Source organism: Brachionichthys hirsutus, chromosome 22, assembly GCF_040956055.1.
Source record: "Brachionichthys hirsutus isolate HB-005 chromosome 22, CSIRO-AGI_Bhir_v1, whole genome shotgun sequence".
Lineage (NCBI taxonomy): Eukaryota > Metazoa > Chordata > Actinopteri > Lophiiformes > Brachionichthyidae > Brachionichthys > Brachionichthys hirsutus.
In genome coordinates this window covers 1976667-2000453 of record NC_090918.1, presented here as the reverse complement: position 1 = coordinate 2000453, position 23787 = coordinate 1976667, and the positions used below count along the sequence as shown (strand labels likewise).

General features: G+C 43.2%; 1 protein-coding gene across 1 annotated transcript in view; it reads right to left on the bottom strand.

Moving 5' to 3' along the window:
- Window positions 1-210: 210 nt before the first annotated feature.
- Window positions 211-23787, bottom strand: part of cerk (ceramide kinase) — a 29348-nt gene continuing 5771 nt past the window's right edge. Inside the window, exons 2-13 of the mRNA XM_068755474.1 lie at window positions 18482-18616; window positions 17249-17371; window positions 14978-15103; window positions 14250-14316; window positions 12322-12467; window positions 9547-9621; window positions 9226-9378; window positions 8687-8792; window positions 8144-8226; window positions 5422-5627; window positions 2454-2659; window positions 211-319 (exon numbers count right to left, since the gene is read on the bottom strand). Of these exons, the coding sequence (XP_068611575.1) occupies window positions 211-319; window positions 2454-2659; window positions 5422-5627; window positions 8144-8226; window positions 8687-8792; window positions 9226-9378; window positions 9547-9621; window positions 12322-12467; window positions 14250-14316; window positions 14978-15103; window positions 17249-17371; window positions 18482-18616 (1535 nt within the window). The remainder of the gene's footprint in view (window positions 320-2453; window positions 2660-5421; window positions 5628-8143; window positions 8227-8686; window positions 8793-9225; window positions 9379-9546; window positions 9622-12321; window positions 12468-14249; window positions 14317-14977; window positions 15104-17248; window positions 17372-18481; window positions 18617-23787) is intronic.

Below are 23787 nucleotides of genomic sequence, written 5' to 3'. Positions count from 1 at the left end.
CGGCCGCCGTTGCACAATGTGTTTCATGTTTGTTAACGCTGCATGAGGCAATTTAGCTCCAAAGAGTAAGAAGGAAATCGGTTGATTTCTGTAACAGCAAAACGTGCAATGCGACTTCTGTTCCCACTTCTCCATGGATTCTGTCAGTCCACCATATCTTGCACAAAGATGTTCGGATAACGAACACATTATGATTAGATCTGCCCTCCATCAGCTTTTCTCCAGGGTCCACGGTGCAAAGGGGTCTTCAGACGTGCGCTGCTGCTGCTGCTCCTCCTCAATACCACGGGCAAAGAGCCGGATCAACTGGTGCTGCACACTGCAGAGAGGATGAGCATACACACACACACACAACTTAATGACTGCTCATTTCAGTGAAACTGTGTGGCGATAGTCTTTGTGGCATGTAAACTTTTAAGACACCGAAAACAGATGGGGAAATACACACGTTAATGACATGTGTATCGGAGCCCAATGAAGATGTGGTCAATTCTTACAGACCGATTATAGAGGCAATGAAAAGGCCTGATGACTGTTATGCAACACTATGTTTCTACTGCTGAATGGCTTGCGGTATGACTTGAACGGCCATTTGTTTACTTGAATGCTTCTCCTATAATTTATATCACGGAAGAGAAAAAGCAAATTGCAGTTTTTGGCCCAGGATTCTTTCCTGAATGCTAATCATACAGAAGAAAAGGGTTATTCATGACCTATACGCATAAGTACATGAAAGGACCTTAGCTTCTTTCAGTTACTGCTTCAAGTAAAACACAGATCAATATATATATATATACACACACACATTTTTACACGTGTACTTCTCTCTATTGAAGCAAGACGCTCCTTTCCTTGCCGCGTCCTTTCCGTTTTGCCTGAGTTATTAGCATTAATTACACCAGCAGCACTGCGGCTCACTCCAGGAATGATTAGTCGAGAGGAAGAGGCAATAAAAGGATGGACTTGTGCTTTAATTAAAGGGGAGTAGCCTTTTAACATGGGGAGGGCCGTTAAATTAGCAACATTATGGCACCATGCATCATTGGCAAAGTACAATGGAGCGTGAAATATAGGACACATGAAGCAGAGCCACACTGGCTTTATAGAGATCCGATAGTGGGGGGGGGGGGGGGGGGTTGAAGTGTGGCGAGGGATGGACTAATGACAGGGGCCGATTCCAGAGTTGTCCAGCAGGGAAGAATTGAAGAGGCTCCTGACGAGAGACTGTTTGACGTGAGCAGCAGTGCTAATAGCGCTGATGCTCATGCTGCAGCCTGTGCTACTAGGAGAACTGTTCTATTCCTAGCTATCGTTAGCCGCAAGGCATCAGGATGATTTACTTTCCATTAATAACAACAGAAATGACTGTACAGATTAAAAGAGTTGGCGTGGTTGAGAACATCCCTGGGAGGTTCAGCCGGCGATCGTCTGGAGGACGGTCGTGCCACTCAAATGAGATTTGACATTCTTGGGAAGGGAACCCAAAAACACATTGTTATGTGGAGGACGGATGATGATGAAGGCGTTCTCCTCTGTTGAGGGAATGGCCTTTGCCCTTCAGGCGTAAATGGACTGCCGAGTCCTGCGCTGAGGCCTTAATGCTGAGCCACCCACTTGGTGGATGAATGGGTTTCATCAGGACCCTTCATGACTTTGTGGCCTCAACAGCTCCCACCGGGTTGCACATCTGGATCTCCCCTCATACTGAATATTCCCCTCGGATGGGAGGTGGCACTAACATCAAGCTTTTCCTACTAATTGAATTGACTTTATTCAACGGAAAGATCTGTCAACTTTGAGTTAAACATTTAAAAGTTTTTTTTTTTTTACATTTCATGAAAATGAGTATTTTTAAGTTTTTCTTTCCATAGTGAATGAAACTAAATATTTTATCAGCTATTATGTCTGAAGCTTTTTTTGACATGCACGGTACGGTTGAACGTTTCACCGAGTATGGAACTGATGTTTGATGTACCGGTACATTAGGAACCCGCTGTGTAAAATGTGGCCCCTTTCAGGACCCCTAATTTGGAAAAGAGAATCCTCTGTCCACCGCAGCACTAAGGCGATGTGTAGCCTGTGGACATCTGTACAGCAGGCGTGGAGCTTGGCTACACTTAGATGTGAATTACTGTAATGCACTGAGGATGAGGAGCTTCTCGAGCACGAAGAGAATGATTTATTCCTACTTAGGGTTTGATGCTCTCGAGTATCTGAATGGAATATAAAAAGGAGGTTCTTTGCCTAATTCCCAGCACAACATCGGCCTTTACTGTGAATACCGTTATGATGGTTTGAGCCTTGCAAAAGCCTTTCCCGTCATACTGTTTCTGTAATATCATTTGAGCCGATTCAAAGTCACGTGCCCACTGCATTTGATTGTTTTTGACATCATCGCTAACAAAAACGCGGAAAAGCTGTTTCTGCACAGTCACTGCTGATCCTCTTGTTACCTGACTTGGATGTCAGCATGAGGCAGGATCTCCCCGTCGCAGGTCCAGCTGCTGTGGGCGGCGCTGTAGCTGCAGGCCGCGTGGAGGGAGCATAGCGGACTGAAGGCCGTCTTCTCGCTCAGGTCTTCTAGTGAAACCAGGTCGTGGTGTCGCGGCTGGAAGTGGAACGTCCTCACTCGGTGGACCTCCACGAACGAGTGGTCAAACTGTTGGAGGAAAGGCATCAATTATGACCAAAATAGGTATAACTCACTTTAAAAAAGAAAATAATAATAATATTTTGTTTTTACAAAACATCCCGATCCTGTTCTGTGGTAAATTTCTATGAAATATGATTATTAAATTTGTCGGTAAAATTCTTCTCGCCATGCAGTTCTTATTTGCTTACTGGCTTCTTGGTGGCTGAGCGGGAAAAGCTAATTTCTCTCTCTCTTGTCATTTAATGAACTCGTGCTGATTTTGGAAAGAAAACAAAAAAATATCTGCAGGCGTACCCTTTCTTTCCATTTTGAGAGAGGAAAATCGAAAAACATGCAGCGAAATGCAAAAACAAAGTGAGGGAAGAGGTCAGGTGAAATTGAGGCGCATCGAAACTGTGAACGTCAGAGGAGTGAGGAGAAGAAAGAGGAGATGAAAACAAATACGCTGTCAAAATCCCCTTTCATCTCTGCAGAGCGTTTCAGCTCTGTCCAGCACGCTGCTTCGTGGGTTGCCACTTTCTCTCCATCCCCCTCTTTCTTCTGCGTTTCTCTCCCTCTCTCTCTCTCACATCCTTCTCACCCTCTCTCGTCCCAAAAAGCTGAATGACAGCCATTTATTTCGCATCAGATCCACTTTATGACTGCAACAGCTTTGTATTCACACTGCCGAGGAGACTTTCTGACAAGGCCATGAATATGCTTAGCGGCTCCTCACTCCTCGTCTTCTTCTGCTCGGCTGGACAGCGACGCTGACATTAAGTGAACACTTAGATAAAGACCCGCTCGCCGTCGTCGTACTGCTGCCTTTCTACCTTTCTATGTGTCAAGGAAGGCAGCCCCCAAACTACTGATGCACGTCACGTGTTTTCACAGCCAACGCTAAACGATGAGGTGAAACATCATTTGATTTTCTCCCATTAGATGGATCTGACACCTGATCAGCCAAAGCCTTGAAGACAGGAGATCCACTGGGGGGCGGCGGTGCCATGATCATTGACAAAGGTAGCGCGGCTTTTGCTAACGAGGAAGCTACTTACCGGCTTGAAAACATTAATACGCCCCGTGAGACATGTTGCAGGTGCGATGTGGCCCCATTTTATTTGCCTCTTTTCTCTAAGAGCTTACAGCTGCACTAATAGCCCACTGAGCATGCACTTGGATGTAGCAGAGCATTGAGCTAAATGCTAATTGAACAAGCTAACATGCTCACAATGTTACCTACACGATAAGAACCTACTCATGAATGAACTTTAACAATAATTGAGTTTTTGCAAAGACGCGTCCAAAACGTGCCTTGAATTCAAGATAAAGCAGGTGTGAGAGTTCACCAAACCCTCTTCCGCTCTTTGTTCTCCTTCGTGGGTGCGTCGTCAATGAGGAGAATGATTTCAATGTAGAGGGAAAAAAAAAAAGGAATTGATCATTAAAAACAGAAATCCGATTTGTCACCTGGAAAATATGATTATCTGCATAAAACACGCCGCTGCAGCTGCTGTGAAATGACATTAAACATTGTCATTACTAGAGCTTAAATAGTTTTACTGCAGAGTGGAAGAGCAACATCTGACTGGTGAAGCTCAGTATTTTGGGAAAATTCTCCATCACAGAATCATTTTTCAGGCCTCTTCGCATTAGTGTCACAAGGCGATGTTGGTAATTGGATTCTCTCCTCACATGAAGTCATTTCATTCAGTCCTCGCAATGTAGAAATCCGGTTTCGGGGACTGGCATTCCGGGGGCTCGCTTCATTTCACACGTCGCGGCTTTTCTGTAGCATCTTCTCTTCCTCTTGGTGTTTGTTAAATGGTTTGCTTTTCGTAATGTTGGAATCCTATACATTTTATTTTGTCAATAAGGAAATCAATTAGCGCCACAATCCAATCAGATCTCATCGCGGGAATGTGTGTCCGCGGAATCCAGGAATCCAACTCTTCATCTCACCTCAGGATGTCAGTGTTTGCTCAAAACACAGTTTTGCAACGGAATACTTTTTACCATTGCTGCTCCCGTGGATGAAATTACTGACAAAGAGTCTTCTAAATGGGATAAACTTCCCAAGGTCCTTCCTGAGGTAATAATTACTAATCACTAGACTTCCCCTGGTAATAACTTGTGCAATCCGGAGAGGGCATTAGTCTGGTATCCTCCTGTTCTCCCATACAGCATATCCCTGATGCAGCGATTATCTTGCGCCTCTCTGGACGAGGGTGGATGTTATTTATGATACGTGGGAAGGCACAAGGGCTGAGGCATTTGAACTAAAGTGAGCCATAGTTTGGAAATTGAGCCGAGTCAGCAAATTGAGGTGCCAGCACAGCAGGAGCAGAAACTCTACCTTATGCTCGTTCGTTTGCAGAATAAACACACTGTCGATTTATCTAGCGCAGAGCCCGAAGTAATCCTGATGTCGTGAGAAGGATTGTGATTGACAGGAGGCTTTTGGAGAGGATGAAGTTAACGGAAATCTTTTGCAGTATTATGGAGATTTCTTCACGCTTTGAAGGGGATGTTTTTTTTCCCTCATGCCTCTTCCATCTAAATCACATCAGTTCTTCCCGCTCATTTGAATTCGGAATTATTCTGCACAGCATGATTCACACACTGTTTATGCACACTTAGACTACTATAAAAGCATGAGGGTGGGGGGAAAGAAATCATAAATTGACTGTTATTGCCATTGGGTAATAACTTGGAAAGTGCTCTGGAAGCTAAATCACACGGAGCCGCTTGAAGGTTACATACTCGAAAGGCGAATCCTTCACGCCCACCTGGTCGTCTTTGTTGGTGTGTCGGAGGAGGTGTCTCAGGAAGCCCAGGCGGGAACACTTCCGGACGAGGATGAGGTCCATGGTACCGTCAGCGAGGTGAGCGGAGGGCGACAGGCCTTTGGGGCTGCGAGGACACGCGCAGCTCATGTTGGCCGCATTTATAGCAAGAAACTTTCCGTGGATCACGCTCCAACCATGGCCGCCTTCTGAAACGAGATTCAGGACACGATCTTTAGTTTTTATTTGATGGGCACAAGTCATCTGTAATTTTTGGAGCATTTTGACGGGGCCACTTTACACACGCTTTTTAGACTTTATAAATGAGTCAAATCAAATATCGAACAAGCATTTTAAGGAAATAGATTCATACTGTCTATGTAAGTAATTTTATTTCCCCCACCTTTCTTAACATTTTTTTTTTAATTTTGGGAAATGATTGTAGCAATTATGACGTCATCAAACAAAGTTATATTTATCTTATTATTACAGTTTATAGGGTTAATTTAGCTGTAAATGAAGTTACCATTCCAAAAGTAAATCGTGAGCGTCATTATGTGCAATCGGTTCTGTTGGCAGGCGCAGTGTTGGAAAATGACATTCTTAAAGGTTTCAAAGCTTAAAATTAATGATGTAGAAGATCCAAGCTGACAGAAGACTTCAAATTACATAACCTCTGTTCAACTATCGAGTTTTTTTCATTTTCACAAAGGAAAAATTGACTGAGCAACAAAATCAAATACTTAAGCACCTCACTTACGACCACCTGGTGCACAATAATCTGCCATCATAAAAAAAAAAATCCAGTCCACCGCTCACAATGTGACTGTTTAGTTTACACTGATCTAAATCTCATCCATTTCACACCGACACAAGCAAGCGGACCCGAAGCTGCAGTGAACGCAACATGCTGCGGCATTAATAAGCAGATCCACATCATTTGCAAAAACGACTATCTGCTGCGGCTTGCATTTCTTTGTCAGTTTTAAAGCCACTGGTGTGTCTCAGTTCGATGAGGGATCGGAGGAGCGTTCTGGTTCCACCCTCAGATTTCCCCCCTCATGTGCTGATGATAATCTGTGCGCCATCAGGAACGTGGCGTTTGAAATCACATGGTGCAATTTGAAAGAGGATGCTGCGCCCTTAACGTTGAGCCTCTCATCGTTTTTCACATGACAGCGGCGATGCTGATGAGAGCCCATTATGATCCAGGTGCCTTGGCAGGAATTTTCAGAGCCTAGTTGCCCTGATGCCCGAGCCAAGATAGGAACTCTGATGCTGAACGTGATGTCTGTTTCCTCTGCGAGACAGCTGTGTCTCATGTCTTTTTCAATTATACAATGAGTATGGCCGAGGATGAGCTCACAATATCTTAACGGGAGGTTGTATGGATAAAAAATCTGCCTTACTTAACCTTAGAATCGAGCTTGTTCTGATTATATGACCGGCCTCCAGATCTCAGACAACAGATGCGATGGTCGTACTTCACAAACCTCCACTCTGCTCCACTGAGATTAGCAACTGTTTACAAGTGATGTTACCCGCGGGAACACCAGCGTCTGTCGCCAGGGTGATAGTCATTGGAGTAAAAAATAAATAAATAAAAATTCACACGTCCAAACCTCAGAGGGAAAATTATGTGATCTCGGAAAGCAAAACGATTCATTACCTTTCCTCCTGATTTTGCAAACACAAACTTAGAGAAGCGATAACGCCGACCGTGGATAATAAGCCCTCTGAGGCTGCATAAAGCAACAATATTCTAATTTAGAAGCAGTGATTAAAGTTGAGTTTAAAAAAAAGATCCCTATATAAAAAAAACAAATCCGACACCGGACCGTCAGCTCTGGGTTTGGAGACTGCTGGCGGATGAGTATTTGCTTTCGGAGAGCGGGCGAGTGTGTCGCGTCTCATTGATTTTTGCAGTTGTCTGAGATTTCCCTCCCAGGAAGTAGAAAGAAGACGCTAAACAAACGGCAGCGCTGGTGAGACGGAAGCCCCCCCCCCCCTCCCCCCCATGAGAGGTTGCTCAACCAAACCGCTTCCTGATTAGTAAATCTGCCACACATCATACACACACTCACAAAAAACGCAGTAGCCAAGATATACAATCTTGAATTTAATATCATGACGCTAATTAGAGAAACACACACAGCTCATCGGCAGCTCAGGGTATGTTTGTGAGTTGAGAGGAATGTGGATAATGAAGTACGAGTATGTGTTTCTGGGGGGGGTGAAAAAATGAATAAGAAGAAGGCGACGCTTCCCTGCTCGAGGCTCGAGGCTGATTGGACGGACACCAGCCTCATTGTGGGAAGAAAATCCCATCAAGCATTCGCGGGGGGGTGGATGATAGGGGGACTGGAAATCGATAGGCAAAACAGGCCCTCAGCAGAGTCGCTAAAATAAGTTTATATTCCCTCATTAATAACTCATCGAGGGCGCAGGAGCTAAACACCCCCCCCCCCCCCTGATAGAAACAGTAGATGAAGGGAATTTGGAGAAGAAAACGCAGCTATTTGCAGTCAGGTAGAGCAGAATGTAAATCTCCTAGTGAGGGATCGTCTCCTCCTTTTGTCTCATCGTTCAAACCACATAAAAAACGACGTATTCTCGCATCTCAGAAGTCGAGTCAAAATATACAAACACGCACGATAACGAGGCGGAAAAAAAATGAGATGCACAATAATTCGACACCTTTTGAGTAATAACCTCAAATCCGTACCTTTATCAGAGGCTTCCAGCTCCTCTGACATCTCCCTCTGCTCGCTGCCCTTTGATGAGGGTTCGCGGCGACACACTCGGCACCTGAAATAACAGCGTCACCTTGTTTTACCATCATCAAACCCGTCTGTGCCAAGGTTTGAACAAGCCCGGATGAGCCTTTAGGCGTGTCGACATCCAGTCCATCTTTAGTTTCTGTTGGGAAAAGCTCTAAGAAGTCTGCAGTCAGATAAGCCTTTTGTAGCAGAGCCGTGTCACTTTTTATGATAAAATAAGTTGTCAGGGGAGCGTAGCATTTTGCAGATTAATGGTTCCCAGCGCCTTTCAGCACCCATAACAAATGCAAACAATGCCTGCGCTCAAAAAACAAAAACCCAAAGCACTTATTCAAGCAACTTTAGGAGAAGACTGAACGGGTTCTCAGTCCGCAATAAATCAGAGAGGCTTCCTGACAACGTAAACTACCCCATTTATGCTCCAGCAGGTGCGCTACTGTTGAACTGCACCAGATAAGTTCAAACATGGGAATTGACGGTTTATTTACCCGGATCGACACAGCAGCTTGTCTCTGGGGGTCCCCACGTTGTTTTCAGCCGGGAGGAAAGAGACGGCGCCTTCGTAATAGTTATGATCCAGGAAGGTTTTCGCTCCTGGAACACAAAGCCCAATCGGAGCCACAGGACGCACATCAATGTGCTTTTCTTTATGCGTTTAATTAAACTCTTGTGCAGCACAATGAGGAAACTAGAAAACTCTGGCCCAAAGGACAGAGATGCCCTAGTGCACTGGAAAAAGCTATTTGTACCGATGCAAATAGACCATTAATAACCTCTAATAAATTAATATTAATGAGTCAATTATGAGATGCATTATTTTAATAGCCTGTATGATATTTGTTTTGTTTTTGAGGCTATGTGGACATTCAGCCACTGGGGACAGGAATGTTGTTGTTACTGGGTCCTCCTAAATCCACGAGCTTGAGCTCCTGTGTAAAACGTGTATGTTAAATCCTCTGAAGTCTGGATCCAGAGATGCGGGCTGAAGCTGTAAATAGGCTTACCCTGAAAAACAGCGCTTTCTTACCTGACAGGTCATATCTAGCAGGGCCCAGCCATCGTTTCCTCTCGCTGTCTGTCAGCAGATCGCCATAGAAACCATAGCCCAGCAACGAGACGGAGTACCTGAGAAAGACGTCGTCGTGATGAACGGAACACACGTCCATTGGTTGGGAATCGCCTGTAAAACGGACACCCGGATGGATTGTTAAGCGCATGCGTGCAATGATGAAATAAAAGCCGTTACTCTAAAACAATGAAAGGTTGTTTCCACAGGACTGATGGCGTCCAGAAACAAACCAGGATTCCGCCCTGGTGACACGCGGCGCAGCCGGTGGCTTCTACTAACCGACAACGATGTGCAAAGCAGACGTAACCGGATCGATGGATCCCACCGTGGCAAAGCAGATGCAGTCCGTGGACCCTGTCGGGCGCAGATCAATGGTCAGACATTTTACAAAATACGTTCTATATGTGATTTCTTTATATGAGTATATTGAGCTCTCTCTCTCTGGGGTTGCAGTGTAATTGTGTTAGACACCCTCTGACCCACGTGTTGAACGAGGACGCAAAGACACCGGTGGCTCGTCCGGCTTAAGTGAGATCAAATAACAGGCTTGCTCGGGAGTGGCACACTTCCTGGAGACAATTGTGCCATTACTGTGTGTCGTTAAACATTAATGCGCTGCAATCTACAGCAATCTGAACCGATTAAGGCGTGCCGACTGTAGGCAAAGCTGTAAACTGAGTGTGTAAACCCATAATCAATAGTTCCAATTAGCCATAAATGACGTGCCCCCCCCCCCCCCATGCTGGAGTTACATGCCTGTCAAAGGTAAAGAATTCAGCCGGAAGATCGTATTGGGTGGAAAGTAAGAAGTCATGGAGTTAACTAATCGGATCGCAGCAGGGCCCCCCCCGGACCGTCGCCAGCTCTCTTTACCCGGCAAATGAAGGATAAGAGACATCCTCTGCCTGGGATGAAATGCTGAGGTTGATATTCAATCTTTCAACTTGAGCGATAATAAGGGTCTGTCGCTCTTTCTGCACCACACGGCGGAATCTCAGACCCATCTGCCCGACTTTGATCATTTCCGAGCAGAGAAATGGACCGACTGCCTCTGATAAATGATGGAGGGAGGGAGGGAGGAGAGGGAAATCTAACGAGTGATGTTTTGATTTGGCTCACAGAAGCGTGGCGTGGCGGGGTGGGGGTGGGGGGGATCAGGGTTGTCATTCAGTGGCGGACGCACAGATGAATATGAAGATGTGCTCCCTCCTTCACTTTCTCTGATTTGCTCCTGCGCTCCCTGTGAATATCTCTTCTTCTGTGGCCTTTTGCGTCTCCTCCAAGCGATTTCCATTTACTCCCGACGGCGCTGAATTACCTACCATTGTGCTTGGCGTATGCCTCTGACTATTCGAAAGCTATACCCAGTAAAAGCCAACTGACTTTGAATGAGTTTAAGTGGTGCACGCAGATGTTCAGTCCGCAGATGATCAGTGTTTTATTCCACTTAAGTTACTCAACTACCGAAGAGCAAGAGATTATTCTATTCCTATTTTCTCTGGAACAGTTTTGGCAGTTAAATCATCCTTATAGTACAATCTGGATGCTTTTCTGTGCACCCCCCCCCCCCCCCCACCGATCAGGACATTGTTGTAGAACCCTCCATGCATTAATGTTTTACAACTGAAATTTGATTTTTGAACGTGTGTGTGTGATATTTTCTGTGTGTGGTAGCACCATAAATTAAGTAATGGCTCTCTGACGTCTGAACCTTGGCACACGGGACTTTGATACCTTATAGAGACATTACATAGCCTTGGCAGGGGCTTTTGATAATAATCGTAAAATACCTCCAGCGTGCAAAGACACACTCTCTAGTCCTGACATATAGATGTACATGTGATAGCGTGGAATAGCTCAGCTCAGAAACTGCTACTACGCCAGCACGTTAGAGACACTTTACATTATCGGCATTATTTGAGACATTATCTGTAAAAAGGCGTCTTGGCGATGAGATAAATGGCTGGCATTAGTGGGCTGTTTTATGTCTTTATTAGTGAACTGAGGGCAGAGAGAAGAGTGACATAGAGACAGAGAAAGAGCGATGGGAGTGACACAACACAGGTCGAAGGCCTCGACTCAAACTGATATATGAGTGATATATTTTATTGTCTGTGCGTTCAAAGTTCTGCAGCTCTCATACTCGTTTTATTGCCACCAGAGATGAAAATGTAGAAGTAACAAATAAAAAGGACTAAATAAAACGGCAGGTTCTGCATTTTAAACAAATAGCCCACAAATAAGTGCATGCTGTGCATCTGCTGAGGATTAACACGCAGTTGGTGCTCCAGTAGGATGGGGGGGTTATAAAGGGTCATGTCACCCAATGCAATATTACTCAGGGCAGCAGGTGCAGGCTATGCAATGAGAAGAATATTAGCTATTGCCTATTTGACATAACCCTCATACTTTAAGCATGAGGCCTTTGCATTTACTCCAGCTTTGAGTTTCAACTTATGGAAATGGAAATAGACGTTCAACCAACAAGATGAAGTTTGTTACCGCGATGGTGAGCAGCAGTGAATAGCATGACTGCATTTTAGCAGGATGACAAAAAAAAAGAAACAATTCAAGGCGCTTTTAGTATTATATTTAACACTTAGTGTTTCATTCATTTAAAAAACATTGTCATTTGAAAATATAACATCCATTTAAAAAAGGATTCATTCAAGAATAAAAGATCTGCATATAGCTAAAGGAAACAATTAGAGTTATGTTAAGGTTTTAATGATTATCTGTCAAAGGAACTTAATTTGTCACAAAAAAACACCTAAATCATTGTAAGATTTGCCCTAAAAATCATCCCCAGCCACCATCGTTTCATCAAGCGGTGCACCAGGTAGCCTCACGGTGGTCTCAACGCACTATGCAACTACCCTCGTGAAAATTTACTGTGATATATATATCATATATTCATATTTCTATCTATGTTCTCATCTAGCAGAGCAAGAAAAAAGACCAAACAAATGTTAGTGTCATTTCTGAGATGAACTATTCCATTCACAGATTGTAATGAATTGAGAGTGTGATGTGATCGTAGAGGCCGGCGCTGACCTGCAGGAATGATCCCTATGCGTAGGGAACACGGCACCAGCTCAGCATCTGGCTGGTTCTGGTCCACGCCGTTGTCCATCTGAGTCCTGGTGACCAAACCGTGAAGGATTTCACTGAACATCCCGTCTCCCCCCACGCACACCACCCTGCATAGACATTAACCGTTGTTAAAGGGTGCAGATGGGCGATGCACAATTAACTCAATTACATCAAGAGTGGAAATTGTGATAAACGTCTGTCGATAAGATAAGCGTTCCGCAGAGCTTTACAACTTTTTTTCTTTTTTCTTTTGTTCATCTCATCCTACAGAGACAAAGCTGACCGCAGCAACAAATCTTTCATAATATCAGCTGCATTTTAACCTCATATTCTGCCTTTACTGGTATGAAGTGCATATTATTTACATTGAAAGCATGTGACCAGCGTAGCTACTTATATAAGAGCAGTCATTTTACAGCTTCTAGAGACAGAAACTGCTACTTGCCAGAGATGGTTGTAAAATGTGGTAATTCCTACACTGTATAGGTAACTTGATTTTCATTGATTGTATAAATCATTACAGCAAGCATGCTGGGTAGAGTGAGATTGATTTGACTCCTAGTTCTCTGAAATAACCTTTTTGTGAGGCTGCAGGGACCGTAAATCTCACACTATCCATTTCCTCCATGGAGTACCTCAGGGATCTGCTTTCTTTTCATTTACAATTATCTGTCTATACGAGCGGTCTTAAAATTGGTTCTTAGCGCTTTCCTTTCATGTAGATGTGGTTCAGACTCACATGGACTGAACTTGTATCAACTTGATGTCAACTGAGCCCCCCCAGGCCTGTGTTTTAAACTCCGCTAAGTAACGGTGGCGCATTCGTGAGCGCTGTTGCCCCACCGCAAGAAGGTCACAGTTTCGAATCCGACTAGCGGCCTTTCTGTGAGTTTGCATGCTCTTCCCGTGTCTGCGTGGGTTCTCTTCGGGTTCTGCGGGTTCCTCCCGCCACCATAGGTGTGAGTGTGTGTGCGATGAACTGGCGCCTGCACGCTGACTGTTCCCCGCCGCTCGCCCTTTGACTGCTGGGACAGGCTCCTGCAGCACGACCGGCGAGTCGGTAATGGACTCAGCGGTTCAGAAGATGAATGAATGATAATAAACTCTGGGCCCATTATCATAGCTATCGTGAATACTTTTTCCAATCAAGGAAGCTTTCCATTTAAGGTGAAATCTCTCTTCGACTGGGATGTTACAGTAATCTGTGCAGACATTAAAAGTTCCCAGATGATAAATCCTACAGACTCAAAGTTGGCATCTGTGCCTTTAGCTTGAAATGCTTATCAGCTCCAATTTCGATTTGGCCAGTCCTTTATATTTCCCAGTCTGCCTCAGAAGGACTTTACATAAAGCACAGAGTGCGTAAACCGATCAATGGCTAATGTTAGCGTAAACATGATAAACTTCAGACTTGATCATTGATCACCTCCTGTCAGCGTTTAACTGTTGATTGTGCACACTGTGTACTGGTTCAATTTATTTGTTCGTTGATGTAATTGGATTAATTAAGTATGAGAATATGAATATATCTCAACAGAGAGGATGAAACCGGCACGCTTGCAGACTGGCGAGTAAATCCTGATCGAAGGCGCGTGACACAGAACAAAACACACGAGGGCATGTGATCAAAGAGTCCCTCTGCTGAATGCTCGAACCACACAGGGGGTTTGCCTCAGAGATTACAAAATGAGATTGCACAGATTATAGCAGGACAGGGCCTCATAAAAAAAAAAAAACTCCTATAGAGTGCGATAATTGATACGCAGCTCGTGGCCGAGTCTCTCAATGGTTTTTATTGCAACATGAACAGATCAGATTAAACTCCATGTCACAATGAAGAACAAGTGTTCGGCCCCTGAAAGCAGCAGTTACCAAGGCTGATTACTCACCCGTCATATTTATCTAGATCTGCTTCTGCTCTCAAGTGGTCCCTGGCGTGATTGGCTCGCTCTGTGACTATGGAGACAAATTAAAAGATCAAGCACGAGCACAGGCCTCAGCGAATGAGAACGCGGGCTTGCATGCGCCCGTAACTGGCGACCAGACAACGGGGCCAGGCTATTACTGGCAATTGGAACTATAACCTCAGAAAAATGACTGCAGTTTTGAAACATTCATGCGGAGCCTGTCATGCAGATTAATGTTCGGAAAACGCAAAGGCAGCAGCGGCACAAAACAGCCTAATTCAGAAATAGTGTATTAGTACGCAAAATGAACCAGGCTGGGGTCCACAAAAGCAAAAACAATAATATTTCAGGAGCAAATCTGTTTACCAGGCATATAATATCAACACAAATACAATTCTGCAATCCATAGCAACTGTAGGAACTCCAGAGTGAATAGCATTCGCTCTGATGGACCATCAATACCCCCAGACTATGTGTACTTGCGGCAAACAGTTATTGAATAATAGATGTGTTTGGATACCCAAGCTGATCAACTATCACAGCTTCCATTAAGGCGGCGGCGTGATTAATGGCGCTATAAGCCAAATCATATCCTTGCGAGCCTCCTCGGTCCCTCCGAGAGGCCGCAGTGGCAGTGGAGATCTATAAGGTGGCCGTCGAGGCTCATTTTTTATTTAAATGCTAAAATACGCCAGCTGATTGGAACCCACCAATCACGTCGGTGGAGATGCAGGCGCGGCGAAAGAGCGGGGCCACCTTCTGCTCATAAATACGCTTCCCGAGCTGCTTCCCCCCGTAGGGATTGATGAACACCAGAAGGCTCTTTGGTCGGTTGGCTGCAAAGACAGGCAGGCCGGTGAGACGGTCATTACAGGACTCACTTTGCACATTTGTTCCTTCTCTTTATTTAGCAAATGTGTAACTGACAGCGGTTTAATTAAGCTTTCACTAACCAGAGACCCTTTCTCAATCCGACTGGCGCTCAAAACTCGGCGCTCACGAAATAAATGGTGCGTCTACGGACTATTGGAGGAGTGTGAAGCGATGCAGAGGCGCTTGCATCGTTTGGTGATAAACCAACAGAGTGCTGCAGTGGAGGATGCTAAATGGCTTGTTTATGGCGGCTATGGAAGACTGCATTTAGGACAACAAACTGAGATGCAGCATCTGCGCAAATTGAAAATAAATGGATTGGGATCAAGTGTTAAATGAGCACAAAGAAATATGGGGCGCAAAATTGTTTGGCAATAAGACAAAAGTTCCATTAGATTACATAAATTGATTTGTCAGCGGGTGATGTAAAGGCGTACTTTGGAGGAGGCGGGCACGCCTGAAAACACTAAACCTTTATCTTCCCAATGACTTCAGGTAATTTTCTCGAATTGATTAACCCCGCCGCAAAACCTGAGGCCGAGAAGATCATTTCGAATGAGATAAAGCTCCTAGACACCAGGTACTACATGCTACAAACACACACACACACACACTAAAGTCTGCACAATGCAATCATGGAGGCAAATCGAAATGAAGAGTCATCATTTAATAACAGACAACGTTAACTGTACACCAGTTGCTCGAGCTCCTGAGGGCAGGAGTGGGTGATGATGACTCATCAGGTGTTAATCCCTCAACCCTTCCCTTAGCTTTGCATCACCAATTGTCCCAACTTGTTTGAAATGTGTGCGTGATATTCAGGATAAGGATGTTTGAAGAACAATCTGACATAGTGCATTTCATATCATGTCTTTACACTTGGCAAAAGAGGGAAAAGCACTCATACAGCAATAGATATTGTCTTAATTGATGAGTATTAAATGTGCTCGTGTATTAAAGTACAGTTGTTGAAGTACTTACTGCATGCTTTATGAGAGTAGTTAAATTTAATGCTTTTTTATTTTATTTTATAATTCGTCTTTGTGACTTCTCACGGAGCTTCGAGACGACTTATAAACCAGCACGTCAAGTTACTAGAAAAATTTGATCGAGATGAATGAAAAGTCTTTTCGATCACAGAAACGTGAACACGTCGGTGTAAACGAAACACTTTTAAATGTTGATCTGTGAACTGTTGACATTTCCCTCCAGGTCGCCTCGTTCTCCAGTGACGGTAGCCCTTAATAACGAAATAAAACAAAAGTATTTTGATATCTAACTTGGAGGCAGCGTCTTGTTGGCGCAGTGTGTGCAGGTTTTCCCTCGGGCGCTACAGTAACTTATGTCAAGTACTGCAAGGTGGTGTCCCAATGAAGTAGTCCATAAAACAGGATTGTATTCTATTGTCCCAGCTATTCAAATGTCACGACAGATAAAAAGCCCGTCCCGCATGAGACACCTGTTGCCTCCAGAATGTACAGATTGGACTGTCACTTCCAGTCCAATCTGACAATTCAGCCTCAAAGCCGCCATATATATTAACCCTTTAAAGCCCGCACCATGAAGTAATCGTCAGGAAATAAGGTCTTAATGGAACCTTGTGACAAATTTGCCAAAAAACACACAAAAAAACCCCATATTTTTTTATAGAAGTGCTCTAATTTATGCAACTTTTGCAAATGCCGGAATTTTTTCATGGAAAATGCAGATATGCATGTGTTTGCGTGTATCTATCAGCTTTTTCGGGGGAATAAAAATGAAAATATATCAAACTTCTGAAGTAGAAGTCTCAAAATCCTGAAAGGCCATGTGTATCAAATATGATACGTTTGGCAATAAATTGTTAAATAACATTTAATTGTGTGGTACGGATCAATCATTTAACTTTGGAACTACTGACTATACTTCCTCACAGTTACATCACACATTAGCTCTGAGCAGTATAATTTAATGAATGTATGTCAACTATTATGTGTGTGTGTGAGTGGAAACACTCTCTCTATTTTCGGCATGTGACTTTTTATTTCCGCCCAGTCAATAAGCTGATCCTGATGATTAAGTAATTAAGCTGCTGCATCTGTCAGACGCCATCATTGAATTCTACATACTGAATAATGACAGCTGCTCATTGATGACTTGGATCCACAGCTCGCAGAGTCCCAGACTGGTGCAGTGGAAGGTGACATCGCTGCAGCACCACTGGTGCCGCCTCGTCCTTCTGACGTAGGAAACTGTAATGGCACAAAACCAAAGGAAGGAGCAGTGTAAGAAGCAGGAACACAAAAACAGATTTGTCATTGGTATTCTCGAATTTAAGGTTTTGTGTTACCAGCCTTTACCTTATGGGATTTGCATCACTATGAAATACTTGTTAGCTGTAACAGGCCAATATTTGCTGGGCTCATGGGAGGATCTTTTTTTTAGATATCTTTAAGAGGTGTAATAGTCCATTTCTTTATTTGGCATAGATTGCATTCACTACCATCTTGTTTTGCTACACTGCAGAATTGGAAATGAAATTGAACTCCAGCCTTATCTTTACCAGCCAGTTCAATCAGATTCATGGATTACAAAGTAGGCCATGTAGGAGGAAGAAATCATTGAAGTAAAACAGGGCTCTGCTGATAGTCGAGTCATATAATATCCTTCAAGGGAACGTTGGGGAAGTATTTACGTTAAGGACCAAAAGAGTCTACAATTCGACAGGAAGTACTTCAACAGCAGATTCACTCACGGGGCATTTCACTTTATCACATGAAGCATTGTTTCCATCTGAGAGAAAAGTTAACTTTTCAGGCAAGTTCTTCAGTCCAAATGACTTACAGTGCCTTCACAGTGGGGTAAGCAGAGGGACATTTATGGTAGACCTAAATCATCCTTTAATCAAGATGTAAATGATGCAATCTATCTCTGACAGGTTTAACCACAGGCTGTGGGGACGCAGTTGAGTTGTTTTCAGATTTGTTTTTGGTGATAAATGCAACTCTCCTCTTGTTTGGATCAAATCTGCTGGCTCAAAATAAAGCATCAGTGCATAAGGAACTGACATTCTGCCACCTGAGACGCAGTCGGCTAAGCTGTGAGTGGCTTCTCTTGTTTAAGACTCACTTTCAGGATTAATTCTGGTGTCAAACCTGATTAGGAAGTTTGAAAAAAAGATCAAATGAGTTAAAAATTTAAGAGCTATCCTGTCGTTTTGTCCCTAATGTGGGTCAAGTCCCAAAAACATGGGATCCAACAAAGTCTCATTCGTGTTTTGCCACGAAAAGACCGTAAACATGTGATTTCACAGACATACAAGAACACATGTATGTAAAAGCAGTATAAATTAATTGGCATACCTGTGAAGGAATGGGGATACAGCTGATCACACTTAGCTTTCTTCTGACTCCTCCTGGTCTTTACACCGTCCTGATCATCATCTTTGATGCTGCGGACGGCCACTATATCACACACCTGGACTACCTGGCTGCATGCTGCAGAGAGAACAACTCTTTAATATTTACCTCAACCATATTACATCGCGAGAAATACATGGTGCTACTTCGATATTTAAGAGTTGTTCTGTATGATCAATTATCACATGTACGGGTAAACATTAGAAAACCAAAGCAACTGCAGACGTGATGCATAAGTTGAGTTAAAGTTAAAGTGAGGACAAATATGTCTGTGTCAGCAGTGGATCGCCTGACATGGACAGATTGCTCATAGAGACAAGCGCATGAAGAATCACCGCCTGACTCTGCAGCTCTGCCAACCTCCTTTTCAGATCGCTGTTTCAGTTTTGTGGTCCGAAGCATTTACCGTTTTCAGTCTCCCCACTCTAGTCATCCTCATCTCCAGATGTAATACGCAGCTGTATCGTTGAAACGGCTCAGATAAGCACGCTATCCACTTCTTTTTAATGGCACAAAAACAGAGTTGCAACATCTAGCGGCTAATGGTCCAAATACTTTCCTCGTGTTGGTGGAGACTCAATCAGTTAAAAGATGCAACTTAAAACTAGAAGAGCACGGACCTCCGCCGAGCAGCTCGTTCTCCTCCTAATTGGATTTACACCGTCCACATGGTGATCTGGATCATCTTCAAAAGGTTCTAAATTGTTCTTGGTAGCTTTATCCACCAACCGTGAAAAGTAAAAGTGAATCAGAGTTGATGTGTGTTTTTAACATATTTTTGAATCCGTAAATGGAGTTTTCAATGTTAAAATTAAATACTTTTTTACTGACTCCTTTCTGGATCCGATCAGGATGAAATTCGGTGGTGAGATAGAGCCCCCCCCCCCCCACACCCTACATGACTGTCAAATTCCATAGACATATAAGATTGTCAATAATTAACCGAGGTATTGAGGAACAGATTATGAGGCTCCATTGACTGCAATGTTAATGAAAATTTCAAAGTGATCCAGAATCCGGGACCAAAATGTAATCATCTGTTCGTGGTAACATTCCCAACATTTCCTGAAAATTTCTTCAAGATCCATCCAGAACCTTTTGAGTTATCTTGCAAACAGACGAAAACTCCGCCTCGCCTTGGCAGAGGTTATGTAATAATCCAGATATTGTTTCTATTTGATGTTTAATTAAGGTTCAATTTCAAATTTGAAAGCGTAACAGTGGCATTGCATTTCAAGCTTGGGCTAAGTGAATGATTGTTAAAGTTTAGTCATCATATTAATCCATTCAGTCGCTAAATCAATGACCTGAGAATGACAAGCTGAGCAGGAATGAAACCGTTCTATCCCGAGAGCGGTGAGTGTTGGAACTGAAGTAACTGTGCCTTCCTGTTCTGCTTTCCCATGGGACAGGTATTCATCCTGCCGGCTAAAAATGACTTTGGACTGAAAGACTTTGGCAGCGTTTGAATGGTCTGTTCATTAACAGAATTTGTCTAGTGTGGCGTGATCGGCTTCCTCCTGGCAGTGATGGGACGGATCAGCGGCCTTAAAGAGCGTTTAAGTGACATCAAAGGAATGAACAGGTATTAATTTAATGCTTTTGAAAGCCAAGTTGGGAAAATGTGGAGAACTATTGAGAAAATGTATTTTTCTTTCATACCCATTCTGGTAATTGAGAGTCCATTGGCACTAGAATGACGGAACTTAAAGGGACCACTGGAACCATCAAATGACTTAAAACCAAAGATATGGACCGTATAATGGAGATACTCAATACTCGGAAAGTGATGACTAAATATTCATCTGAAGCTGCAGCGTTCATCCATCAACTGCTTCTAATTAAATCCAGAAATCCTAAGCGTGGAGGATCAGTGGACGGCTATACTACTGATATATGACATTCAAAAGCCGACTTCATACCAGGAAAGGACAATATTACTTGAAATGAGTAAAAATAAATATATTCAACTATATATATATATATATACGCTAGATAAAGACTCACTCCAGAATCTCCTGGAGATTTATTCATCAGCTCTGGTGAAATGGTTGGGAGGGATTCCTGACATATTATCTCTTTGGTGTGAGCGAGAATAAGTTTCCACTTCTTCCCCAAATAAGAAACGACGTACCTTTTGGGGAAATAACAACTTTAATGGCCATTGATATTCACACTTTGATAAATAGTGAGTACATGGGTAAAATAAAATAAAAATTCATTTCACAAAAAGAAAAAGGAAAGTTTTTTTCAGGTATTTGACAATTGCCTTTTAGCAATTAATTAAAAATACATAATGTGTTTGTACTGTAATACATGCTACTATCTAATAAATATATTCATCATCATCACCTCGTAATGAACTGCCACTTTGTCCATGCTGTTCCCAGCTTCTCGCTCCCCGATGGGGTTTAAGGTTCGGGTTCAGCGTCGGGGGAGGGCCGGCGTGGGAGCAGTTCAGGGAAGTTTACAGGTGCATATTTTATACTGACTGCTCCTTCTTTTTGTGTTGGCGTACTGGACCTGAAACGTTCTGGTTCTTGGAGATTAAAAGGGATACAAAAAAGCAGGTTCTTGACTGAGTCGCTTTGTACTGCGATACTTTCGCATTATTGCACCTTACTTGTGGTGAAGTGGATGAACAAGAAAGGGAAGGGAATATTATTAATACTAAGAGTGCAGGTCAAACATTACTGGGGTGGCAGTGTCATAACTTCAATATTTAAAAGAATTGGAATTGAAAATGAGCTATTGTGATTTGACGATGTGGCTCACTGAAGCCGCGTTCAGAGCTATGGAATGAGCAGCGAGCGTAAGCGTAGCCCTGCAAATGGCGTGTGGCGTGAAAGAAGCTCGAGCTGAAATGCCACATAGTCGAAGTTAATGCACTATGCAATCGTGTACTGAAGTTAGTATAGATGTTGTTGCACATCTATACTGACAGAAGTGCAAGATTTGAGAGAGCGCATGTCCAGTCCCTCCGCCAAACTAATACGTGCAGCTCTATAAACTATCCATCTAGCCCTTGGTAAAACATAAAAACAGCCACCCCACATGCAACACTATTAATGACCTCACTAAAGATTTAGATAATACAGTATTTCACACTCCACAATAAAATTCAACCTATTCTCTAATTAATATATGGATGCGATAAAGACCGAGCTAACCTTTAGATATATATAGTAAGGCTTTGTATTTTATAAGGACTTAATGGCTCTTCTTCTACCATTTCCTCCTCTTCTAGTCTTGTACGACCTTTTAGCTTCAACAGTTTCTGCAGGTGAGCAAAAGTAGAGACAGGCTCTATATTCCATGCCCTTTCCTCAGTTGCGATGTCTGTTCTTCACAGCGCACATTGAGACAAGCCCGGAGAGAAAGAGCAAAAGGGTTACCAGCGACATCAACAGCAGCTCGGTTCTTGTCAGCCGCCATTGTGAGCCCTGACGGTGTGGACAGCGGGCCAGCAGCCATCGCACATTTGATCATTTACACCCACCGTGGCGGGTTAAAAGATGACAAACACTCAGTCTAATACCTGTCAATGAATGTACAGCAAATCTCATGGGATTATGTGGAACAAACAGGTTCTGAGATGTTGTTTAAAAGCATACTTTACCAGATTATGAAAAGTCATATCTACTTTTAATTTTATACCAGTTACGTAACAAGCTATGATAATAATTTTACCGTGGTGTTGCAAAGGCGGTGTGAGGATCCTCCGAGCAAATTAGCTACGTCTTCATTATATAATGACTTTTAAGCATATTGGCTTTTAAAGCTATGGCCGGAGGTAACCCAAGATAAACAACTGTATGAAAATCTTTGTTAATCCTGGATTTGCTGCTCATTTCAAAGACTTGTATCCTAGTTGAGCAGAATATTCTACTGGCCTCACTGGTCCAGTAACCCAGATACACATTCACAGAGATGCACACAAGTGCACAGCAATCCCAAATGTCGACACACAAAACGTTGCCAGTACTTCTTAGGTATATGCTGACCCTTAGATATGCGCTAATTGCTCGACCGTAAAGAACAGGTCAGGCCTGCTTCCACTCTGACATGCATTGCATACTGGAGCTCTGTGTTCGGAAAGAACCCTCGTTCTGGCAGCTTGCCAGCAAATGCTAAAAGTATTCTGATTCTATTCATGCAACAATGCTTATAAGTAACTGTGAGCTAGAGCGGTCTGCTTTTGAGAAACTGAAGGGAAAGTCTCCTCTTGGAGAATGCATTGATGTTGATGTTACTGCTGCTACTGCGAGGGTAGAGGAACCTGAAACTGATATCAAAGCTGTGTGTGTGTGTGTGTGTGTGTGTAAACTCAAAATGTGTGGCAACCCAGCCAGTGCTCAATCAGCTATATCACTTCCTCCAAAAAAGTGTTATTTCAAATGGATGCACAAATCCTATTTCCACATCAACAACATTCAAGGTATGTCTGATTAAAATTGTGTTATGGATGGATGGATGGTTCTCAGCAGAAAGAAAGAAACTCTCAAGTGCCAAACTTGTACATTGTACATGACCGAAACTGCCGTGAAATATCAATCCACCAAAACAGGCGGTTAACTAAGCCTGGTAAACTAGTTGACTTTTGCCAACGCATCAATATACTATCTATATATGTAAATATATTCTGAATAGTTAAATACTAAGGAAAAAAATAAAGAGAAAGGCCGGGACTGAATCCTCACAAGGTCGACTGACGTGCAACCAAGGCCAAGTCGAAACAGACATTCACATTGAATTAGGACAATGATTCCCTGACCCTGGCATGTGGATCTTCATGTTCAAGACAGGAAATTAACCTCAAATTCTGTCAATGGCAGTGCGCCACCTTGCCCCAAGTGTGAATGTAATCCCTCACTCTGGCTTTGTTAGAGTCTTTCTCTGCTGAGCCAGAAACATCCAAGTCCTCGGGGGAGCTGCTAGTTTCCATTCAAACCACATGAGATGGATTAAAACCTGCAATCCACTGTTGTGACTGTTAAAGGGCCAGGACCAGTGTCTAGATTTTTTTTATTTATTTTTTTTACATCATTTGTATTGATTTGATTTGTACTGAGGATTGTATGCACCAGGCTCCCTACAGGTTCTTCTTGGAATTTCTTAATATTTGTCTTGTCACAGGTTTCTGTCATGTCCAGGAAAACGTGCTCGGTCATGTTTGGTTTTTGTCTTGTGCCTGTGTTTTTCCCCACTTCCTGTTTTATTTTGGCACTCACCCCTCCTCTCTCCTTTCT